Source organism: Neltuma alba, unplaced genomic scaffold, assembly GCF_004799145.2.
Source record: "Neltuma alba isolate B1F8T4 unplaced genomic scaffold, ASM479914v2 tig00003187_pilon, whole genome shotgun sequence".
NCBI lineage: Eukaryota > Viridiplantae > Streptophyta > Magnoliopsida > Fabales > Fabaceae > Neltuma > Neltuma alba.
Window position 1 is genome coordinate 413,001 of NW_021633178.1, and position 10,978 is coordinate 423,978.

The window sequence follows — 10,978 nt, forward strand, 5'->3', positions numbered from 1 at the left end:
ATCTTAAAATATTTTTTTAAACGTATTTAATATTTTAAAATATTTTATGATACATCAAGTATTTTGAGATATTTTTTTAGGTATGTCCAGCATTTTAAGTATTTTTGAGATATTTTGAGATACTAAATATTTTGTGATATATTTAGTATCTCAAAATATTTTAAAATATCTTTTAAGTGCCCCTAGCACCTAAACATATTTTTTGGTACATTCAGGACAAAGACAAAAAAAATACTTCAAAATATTAAAAATATTTAAAAATATTTTGAGATACTAAATATATCATAAAATATTTTAGAATGTTTAATGTATTTAAAAAAATACTTGGGATGTTGGATCCACCTTAGCTTTATAAATTATGTGTTCCCGTTCAATCAAACACGGCGTTAGTTTGGTCTGTCCGATGACGGGGCCCTGGTTCGTTCTCTGTAAAAAGAAAGTATCTCAGAAAGAAAGATAGAAGAACCATGCGCACCTTCTTTTAATGAGGAGAAGATGGAAACCTTCGATCGATTTTATTTTTTTATCAACAAAATTAATTATAAGGTGAGTAATCACTATTCCCTGCCTTCAAACGTCAAAGTCCGTTGAATTGAAAGACTGGACGGTCGATTTTGGATCCCATGGCGTGTGATGGAATGAAATTTTTGATTGCAAGGTAACGGAGAAATAGAGAAAACTTCGGTTAAATCGATTTAAATATAATAAAAAATGTAGGGTTAAATTTTTTTAATTAATTTTGTTAACTCTGTTATCTTACATATTTATTAAAAATTTTACAATCATGTTTATCTATTTTTATTTAAATTTATTGGAATTTCTTGCCCCCTCTCCATTTATCTCTAACCAGAGTTTTTCAGTAAAGTTCTAACCGAGTAATATTTTATGTTATTTTTATTGAATTTCTGATATAAAACAGGAAAAGAAAAAAAAAAGGGAAGAAAAGAAATCAGAAAGAACAAGAAAGGGGAGATAGAGCGCGGAGAAAAGAAAACAAATTGAGAGAAAATGATAATTGTGATATCATTCAATAATCGAGTCTGATATCTAATGTGAAATATAAAGTTACTTATACTAAAATAATAATAAAACTGAAAATAACAATAACAATAACTAATCGTAACAATAAAATATACTGAGAAATCTAAATAAATCCTAAAAATCTAAATAATTTAAATATTCTAGATAATTCAAATACCCTAGAAATATAATAAAATTCTAATTTTTTCTTTTCATATCCCATCAGTTTTATATCACATGTAAATATGCATGAGAGATAATTTTATGATTAACTGCGAATCTCATAAAATTATAAAATGTGGGAAATGGACCGTGCGCTATTCACAGTTTATGCACAACACGGGCACAGTTTGTTAGGGTATTTATTTTTTACCTTGTTATAGATTAATACTGATATTCATAACTATACTGATATTCGCCTGTGGTCCAAATTCAGAAGATGGGAACAGAGGCGTTGGTGATGGCCCAAAAAAAAAGAAAAAGAAAAAGAGGTGCCGTTGGCCGAAAAGAAAAAAGAACAGGGGTGATCATGCCGCTGGGGAAAACGAAAAACAGGGGTGGTCATATCATTGTGCAGAGCTTGTGAAATAAATCGATTAATTTATGAATATTATATTTGATATATTAATATAAATAATAAAATTCACATATTATTGACAATGCATTTTTTAATTTATTATAAGATCTACGTATATGGTTCCAAAAAAAAAAAAGAGCTACGTATATGTTAAAGATGGCACCAATAACTATTTTTTGAAAATAAACGAGGAAATAGATGCTAATTAATTATAAACTAATTGATTGGTTTTTCAATCATTGTACATATCAAAACTAAATTAACTGGGAATATACTATTACCATACTATAACTCAGCAATTTTATAATGTTCTTGTGAGGGATGTATTGACCCTCCACGCGCTTATGATAATTAAAAACACGGCAAGCTTTAATGTCGAAAAAGAAATCCATCCCTTTCAGCCTATCCTTTTTTATTGCGATTTCAATTTTTTTTTATTTTTTATCTCCAAGCCGACAAGGACGGGTATATATGTACACACACCCATACCCACATATGCATCTATGTACGCATTAATTAACAAATAGTCACTTTGTTCTCATTTTCAACCATCCTTCATTTTCCTCCTCCTGCAACTGCCAGTATCCTTCCTGCGGAGACGATCACGGACCCCATGGAAGAGACAAAATCCAGGTTCAAGCGTATCTGTGTTTTCTGTGGCAGCAGTTCTGGCAAGAAAGCTAGCTACCAGGAAGCTGCTGTTCAACTTGGCAAGGAACTGGTAAACCCTTCTATCAATCTATCTTTCAACTTCTTTCTCGTTAGTTCCTTTGTTCTTCATCATCCTCTCAACGCTGAGTTCCATTACGAGACAAGAAAGATCATCCCATCTGCTTATTCTCTCGCTTCTACCGATCAGTTCTTCTTCCTCTCCTCTCGATATGTCCAAGATTTTTAAATCTTTCTTAGAATGAAGCACCGCTTGAATCCGAACCTACCGAGAGTCATCGTTTGCATTATCTTCGCTTTCATCCCTGTCTTGCTTCTTCAATAATCATTCAGGTCCGTCCAATGTATATTCTGCATTACAAAATCTCTTCGCCGGCCTTCCAAATTTTTTCTGACTTACTCCCACTTCATATAATCTCTTGCTAGTTACGTCTTTCTCTTTCGTCCGCGTTATCCTGTTTCTCCTTCAGAACTCAGAACTGCGCGGCTGGTAGTTTCTTCCTCTGAACAACTTCTCAACGTGGGCTTATGATTGTTGCGGAATATGGGGAGATGGTTTAGGGTTTCAGTTTGGCATGAGAGAGAGACAGAGCGATTGCTAGCTGTAACCCGCCTGTCAGTTGAGCAGCCTTCTTGCATGATCTCTCTGTGTTTAGCCCAATCTTATTATTTTAGCCCTCCCAAATTCCAATCTTTTTAAAAAAAGAGAGAAAAAAAATTCTGCTGTTTTCTAGGGAACCAAACGTGCAACCTTGGTATGATTACTCTATTAAGCGTGTTCCTTGATTTGCCATTCCCCACAAGCTTCCTTGACCGAACCTCCATGATTCTTCCCTATGGGATTGCACCCAAGTTAGTTCATCGCTCTCACTGGCTGCCATTCCATGCTCTTTATTTTTAAAATATAACGTTGTTGTTTTCACTGTCTAGCCTAATGAATTACTATAGATCATTGTCCACTGGAGCTTGTTAATTTAATATTCTGGGGATGCCGCAGTAGTGTGTTTGGTTTGGTATTCATGATGAGTAGTGACACGCGTCTCTTTGTTTTGCTTTTTCGATGTTTTTTTGAAGGTGGAGCGAAGGATTGATCTGGTCTACGGAGGTGGAAGCGTGGGGTTGATGGGTCTCGTTTCGCAGGCAGTTCATGATGGTGGGCGCCATGTTCTAGGGTTTGTCTCTCTCTCCCCCCTCCCCCTCCGTGTGTGCTTATATGGAGAGTGATAACCTAGGCCACTTTTGCTGCTAAGGCTGTGTGTAGTTTTAAAAGAAACGAGTCATGTTCTCATGTACACAGTGACCCATGCGTGTGTTAATCCAACGGGAAGTATTTCTTATCTGTTTTCCATCACTTTTTTAAGCGAGAGAAGAAGCATTATAGATAGTATAATAAAAATTGCTTCCGGTTAATCTTTGTCTCTGTGAAATTGCTGAGATTTAAAAAAAAAGGAAAACAAAAGTGTGTGACCTTTATTGTTGGTAAGAAGCTTTTAGAGCAGCTTTGCTCTATAAGATAAAGTTGATTGCCTTTTGGCTCTTCCAGAAAGGGACGTAACTTTTTAAGCTTTCCTATGTGCAGTGTTTGCTAACTGGACCCTCATTACCTTTTCTCTTTACGTGCTCTTGGAAGGCTATCTATTCTTTTTCCAAATGTCCTACTCTCCTCATGCCAAGCAGCACTAATTTAAGTTAAAGATTTATGGGAAAAGGAAGAGATAAAACTGTGGAAGACATCATAATAACATAATCTTCCGCGTAAACATTATCTGTTTCTTTTGCATTGGGTCTGACGTCCGTATGGGTTTTGATGTGCAGGGTTATCCCAAAAACACTCATGCCGAGAGAGGTACAGAACTTAAAATAAATTTAATAACCATTTTCAACGCCGTCTAATTTTTTAAGTGTTTGGTGATACATGAGATTCATGTTTGTTGCAGATAACTGGTGACCCTATCGGAGAAGTAAGAACCGTATCTGATATGCATCAGAGAAAAGCTGAGATGGCTCGTCAAGCAGATGCCTTCATTGCCCTCCCAGGTAGGGATCAAAACCTTCTGTGGACAATCTCACTGCAGCCAGCCGGTAGATGTTGCAGGAAGAGTACTTGTTATTTTATTATCACTAAATCTGTGTAACTTTTTTTTTTTTTTTTAACTATAGGTGGCTATGGAACTCTTGAGGAATTGCTGGAAGTAATTACTTGGGCTCAGCTTGGAATCCACCGCAAACCCGTAAGAAACTATCCCCAGTTGTCAATTATTGTTTTTCAATTGCGGTAGTCAAGGCATATAGCTGGTTTAGGTGACGTTAGTTCCAAATTTCCCTGACCTGAAAGTATTCTCAAACGACAAAATCCAATATATTGTCAAATAAAATAACATGTTCAGAGAAAGGGGCACAGAGAGATGCCCTATAGAAAGATGCCGAAAGATGGGAAATGATTAAGGAAATAAAAATATAATTAAACGATCTTCATTTGCTCTAGAGAGATCTCTTGGAATCAAGCTTCTGATTGATATAAACATTAATAAAGGGGAAAAAAAATTCCAAAGTCAAATTCCTTTTTTCTCTCCTTGCCTTTGCTTATTGTGACAACACTTGCTTATATCAACTATATATAGCTCCCACATGAAATATTGTCCCCATGTTTACATAATTAATAATTAACATTAATAATGTTCTTAATATACGTTTCGGTTGTCATGTTACTTGATACGCGTCTGGCTTAGGTAGCAAGTTGACTGTTCACACACATCAGACAAGGAAAAATGTTAACATGGGTATTGAATGAATTTATGCAACCCGCTGGAAGCTTCAAAACAGAACCAATCCATGTGGGGTATTAAATTCAGATTCACATTATAAAGATAGGGCCAGATTTTTGTGTAGTTAAATGTTGTCACGTTACATTTTTTGGAGGTTTTCCGTTTGAGCGGGAGAAAGATATGGTGGCCAATCCTAATCATTCGTTCATATAAAAATGATAAACAAGAACGCAAAACACAAAAAAGTTGCTGGTCAATGCAAGTGTGCTGGGGCATATAATAATTGTATTTGTAACAAAGTGCTTTTGCGTGGGTACAGGTGGGGCTATTGAACGTGGATGGATACTACAATACCTTGTTGTCGTTCATTGATCAGGCCGTTGATGAAGGCTTTATCTCCCCTACGGCACGTCGCATTATCGTGTCAGCACCCACTGCCAAAGAATTGGTCAAAGAGCTCGAGGTACTCACCCTTATAATTATATGCTTTATTGTGTGGTTCACAAAGACGACACATTTCTGCATATAAAGCTATCAAATTAGTTGATTGATCCTTTTTTCCCCTCATGTAATACGAGTTGCTAATCTAGTGGGGTTTCTTTTTTCTCTGGGAAAGCAGGAACATGTACCTGAGCAAGATGAGGTGGTGTCCAAGTTGGTGTGGGAAGATAGACTGAATTTCGTGGCAGAATCAGAGGTTGCGATGTGATCCGTTTCAAGGCTGAAGATGATGAAGGGATGGTTTTTGGGGTTTTTGGTTCTTTTTGGTACATAAGAATTATATACGGCCTTATAGGAACCGTAGATGAAGTCAACACAGGATTTTTTTTTTTGGGGTTTCTTAGAAAGATAGGACACTTGGCTAATGTAATGTCCCTATCTAGCAGTATACAGAAAGATGTTCATCAAATGCAAAATCAAAATCTGAATATTCGTGAAACCTACGTTACATTTCTTGGTATCAAAATGTGAATGATCCGATTCGTATCCAATCAAATCCTCCCCCTTACACAAATCAAATGTACTGACTTGAAAAAGAATAATCCTTATTAGATAGCGCCTGATAAAGCGCGCCCTGGTGAATTGTAAATCTGGAGTAAGGTATGGGTATCTTCTTCGATCGAGAATATCCATCGTCAATAAAGTTAGTACATATACAAAGCCAACGTATATATTGAGAATCAAGCGGTATTCTCGGAGGAATCATGGAGCAACAATTGACGAGGAGGAGTTCTTATGCTAATGTTTGCAAGTCTGTCACGTGAATGAAAAGTATAAAACTGAACCAGGGGTTATTAAAAACTAGTTTCTGGCAGTGGTGGGGTCTATCGTGTTGGGCAGCTCCCATGCAAGCAATATCTAAGTCTACCGCCTAAAGAATGATTGCCACCCTTTTGTTTGTTCTAGCTCAATTCTTCCTCCAAACTCTTTAAACACAATAGTTGAATTTTCATTTCATAAACTTTTAATCAAATTTTCTATGTCAGATTAATTCTTGTGGATTAGATTCGTATCAACTACAGTATAATTTATATGACGCTATATTCAGGTATATTTGCGCAGACCAGATGTTAGTCTGTCCAGCACGTAGCATGTCACTGTTACGTTGCCACATTTGTTGGAGAAAATTGCTTGAATATTGCCTTCTGTTTAAGTTGTGTGAATATGATACTAATAAACTACTTATTAGTTATCACGCACTTCTTTTATTTTTTTTGACGTATTTTTTAATTTGCGCAGAATCAATGGCCATATCTTTGACTGTGTGGCTGGAGATGAATTAGTTTGGTTTGGGGGCAAATAAATTGATCCGGTACTTGATGGCAACGTTGAAAAAGGAATTAAAAACTTAATCATTACACAGTTGAATATATAATTTCCGTTTTATAGGTTGATCCCCAAGCTAAGATCAGATCTAATCCAATCTGCCTAAAAGATTCCAGGACATATAAAAATAAACTCGAGACCCAAATGATGGAATGTGAACAGCTAGCTCATCGATGTCTCCTTATGCAACGATTTTATATATATATATTTATATATATGGATATATAAAAGAAGGGCTCCGGAGAAACGATAAGTAGTTGTATCACTCGAATGCCATCCGACAAATTGGGAGGACAAGGGCATATCTGAGTTCTATTTTCTGAATAATGATTTCTAACGTACCAAACAAACGATCATTTCTAAACATGACTAACAGACAAATCATTGCCGATCAGAGATGAAGCCATAGAGCAAAACGCAAGCAAAACATATTCTTCTATCGAGTCAAAATGCCAATGAGTCCTGGAATGATTAACCAACCCGACTGTTGACGTTGGCATTTTAGAAACACTTTTCTTATTACCACCCTTTGTGTTGGGTCCATTTAAGGCACTTACTCTGAAATTATGTTTGCCCCCGTTAGTATTTAATACCGATCATATACCATATGATCGAATTGCTGGGGCCAAAAAGAAGAGAGAACCAAAAAAAAAAAAACAGAGAGAGGTTAAGCTGGAACATGCTTACAGGAAATACATAACGGGGGATGATGGAATTGATGCAAACGAGAAGAGGAGACTTCACTCTCTGCTTTGCTCATATCATTTCGAATGCCCTGAGAACAGGTTTCTTTTCGTTTGGCTGGATTTGAACAAAGTATAATCCGAAATCCATAAATATCAGCGTTATTATTCACCTCAGCTTTCACGAAAAACACTTCAGTTTTGTTCAATAATTTAATGTGAGAAAGGCCGAGACTTAGGTTTTGAATTAGGGACTTTACGGCTTGGTTAGTGATTTACAGATTTAGAGAGTGTTTGGGTAACACTAGAAGTGCTTTTAAAAATCATTTTTTTATAAATCGAGATAAATCTCTCCATATATTTACTTCATATATCATAAAAATACTTTTAAAATTATGATTTTGATTTCATCCAAACATCTTTTTAAGTCAGTATTCATCTTTTGTCTTTTTAAGGGCAAGCTCATTTTTTAAGTTATGGGCAGGTTAAATAAGCTCACCTTAAAGTGGGTTGTATTTTAGATAACCCAATTCACTTTTTTTGTGTCAGGCCCATTTTTTTATGCAGATTAAACGGGTTGGACCATGGGCTCAACCCAATATTCTCACCTCACGAGACATTATCTTCAAATTATTTGTATGACATGCGTGGACGGAGGAGGTTCATATTAATATTTTATCAAAAAAAAAAGGCTCATATTAATAGAATGACCCCTCTCGGATTACATAAACTTGGTGAACTCGAATCGCAGTCTCACCATTCAAAGCGCAAGGATCAACTTATTACGCGCAGGGTTGGAACAATTTTGATACGACTTTGATGCCAATTAGCTGCTCCTAGACAATCGCACTCCACTGACAGACACAGATGAGCAGTTACTACTCTCTAACTGATATCAAGCCCACACTGCTACAAAGTACTCTTTGCTAAGTTTGGGGTCTGGTTTCATGGATTTCTCTCCAGGCTTCCACACAGCATTTAATGATCCATAGTTATCTCGGATGCCATTTTAGTTTACTGAAATGTTCAGCAAACCTGTTGGACAAACAAATGTGGAGTTAAGCGGGGGGAAAAAGAGAATAACATATTTCTTCCCAATGAATTCAGAGAGTTTGACCTGAAGTGAAAGAGCTTTAGTCAAGCAGAATCTCTATTAATGGCATTTTTCACCAAGTACTAAGTAATAAAGAAACAGTCAGATTACCATTTCAACAGCTGAGAGTCTGAATGTGGCTGGTAGCAGTACTTAGTAGACGTTCCTTATACACCAACGTGCATGAGATTTGAATGACATTCTAAATGTTCCTAGCATTGCGATCGTTAGAACAATATATCTTGCTACTGATTTAGAAAGAAAGGACTCTTCATCGTCACCCTTGATAAACTCCTGATCGGAAACAGCCACTGCTTCAAAATCTAGAGCTTAATTTCCCACTAGTGGAAGTTCGCTCTGTAAAATGAGAAGCATGAGAATATGTACTTCAAAGTTCAAAGTTCAATCCATGGAAAATTTAGGGTCCTATATATTATTTTCGGCCTTACACTTGGAGACTGCAATCACTGCAATAGACGAATTAAAAGGACTTCATAGCAAAATAAAAAGGAGAGCACATAATTTACAGTCCTTGATGCTTCAATTCCCCATGCAACAAACTTTGACTATGGTTAATGGTCCAGAGTACCAAAGTCCAGTGGAGAATTCTTGGCCTAATTGCTCATAAGTTGCATCTCAACGCAACATTTAAACACAAGTCCCCTCTATGAAAATCAAGCATCCTAAGCCTACAACTATTAATGCAGTTCAGACATTTGACCATGAACTTGTCCACAGTAAGAGCTAACAGCCTTGGATGCTTCGGTTTAATATGAGAGAGAAAAACAATCATAATTATCGGACAATATGCAGCAACTAAAACCAACAGGCAGACAGCATGTTAGAACTACTCCAACAAATGCAGGGAACATACTATTCCAGAAGTTCTCGTGCCATAGCGTAAGGATAAGAATAATGCCTGAACACAAGTAAGATATAAAGCAGCACAAGAAGGCAACTTTAACATTCACTTCAAAGCAACCAGAAAGGTGAAGTAAAATAAATGACAAAGCGTGGAGAAAGTTCGCACAGAGGCCTTGACAATGAAGGTGGGCCCACATCGAGAGGCAGAGTTGAGGGAAAGAGATGAAGGCAGGGCAGTGCATAAACATGTTGGAAGGAGCAGGGGGTGAGAGAAGGTGATGGTTTGACGAGATAAGAGCAGACGTCGCAGAAACGAGGAGGATGAGGCCATTTGGCAAGCGTGAAGCTGTTTTTGTTCTTCTTGCCATTTTTTTTTGGGGCCTGAAGGCCCTTTTTCTTCAATGAGCTTGTTTTAATGGAAAGGAAGGCCTGATGGGGAGGGGCCTGTATTAGAATATAATGAAATTAGAATTAGAAAATACTCCCTCTGTTCCTTATTATAAGAGACAAATAACCAAATTACATTGATAAAAAAAATAATTAACATTAGTTGAAGACAATTAATATGTAAAAAGTATAATGTTTTTTTCAACAATGCCCCCATTAATAAGGAGAGAGTATGAGAGAGAACAATTAAATTACTCCTCCGGTCCTTATTATAAGACCCCATTTGACTTTTTATTTGGTCCTAATTATAAGACCCCAATTCATTTTGTCTCTTATATTTATGCATTTTTTCCAAGATAATCCTTCTAATAATGATAGTTTTAGCCAATATACTTAATTAGCAAGGATATTTTAGGAATGACAATACTTATTTATTATAAATAACCAACTTAACTTACTTTCTTAATCTCCTCAAATAAGTCAATTGGGTCTTATAATTAGGACCGGAGGAGTATTAAAAAAAAGAGAAGTGGGAGGGAGAAAGAGTATGAGTTGGAAACAAAATAAATAGGGATAAAACAAGAAATCGATACAAAAAATAGAGACAACTTTTAAGTGTCTCTTATATATGAGAACATGCCATAAGCATCAAATGTCTCTTATAATAAGGAACGGAGGGAGTAATAACTAAAATGCTATCCACGCAAAATAGTAATAAGCAAAACAAGAAAAAATATTTTTTGCCAACTAATGGGGTGTTTGGATAGAAACCAAACCATGGTTTCAGAAGTGCTTTTACGGATTACGAAGTAAATATATGGAGGAGGTTATCTCGTTTTGCGGAAAAGTGATTCTGAAACCTTGGTTTTGGTTTTACCAAACACGCCCTAAGTACTGCTATAACAAGAAAATATTAAATGTCCGACAATGGCGATATATTGATAGTGAATACGTGATCAGTATCTGTGGTTTTTTCTTAGATTTTTTTTAAAAAAAGATATATAAATTGATAAAATAAAATAAGTTAAAACCCCCCTCCCCCTTTACTCTCCCGTTAATTTATACAGCAACATATTCTGAAAAATTCATAATC

At 36.0% G+C, this 10,978-nt stretch overlaps 1 protein-coding gene across 2 annotated transcripts; it reads left to right on the forward strand.

The window, feature by feature from the left end:
- Positions 1-2,138: 2,138 nt before the first annotated feature.
- LOC114740847 (cytokinin riboside 5'-monophosphate phosphoribohydrolase LOG7) lies at positions 2,139-6,023 on the forward strand. Of its 2 annotated transcripts, none has more exons than XM_028929091.1 (7): positions 2,139-2,318; positions 3,341-3,438; positions 4,082-4,112; positions 4,204-4,303; positions 4,427-4,497; positions 5,351-5,494; positions 5,651-6,023. In XM_028929091.1, exons 1-7 carry the CDS (start codon positions 2,211-2,213, stop codon positions 5,738-5,740), a joined length of 642 nt encoding a protein of 213 aa, XP_028784924.1. In that variant the 5' UTR covers positions 2,139-2,210; the 3' UTR covers positions 5,741-6,023. The 2 variants fall into 2 exon arrangements, with proteins under 2 accessions (XP_028784924.1, XP_028784925.1); XM_028929092.1 differs by lacking the exon at positions 2,139-2,318 and adding an exon at positions 2,538-2,599.
- The last annotated feature ends 4,955 nt before the right edge of the window (positions 6,024-10,978 follow it).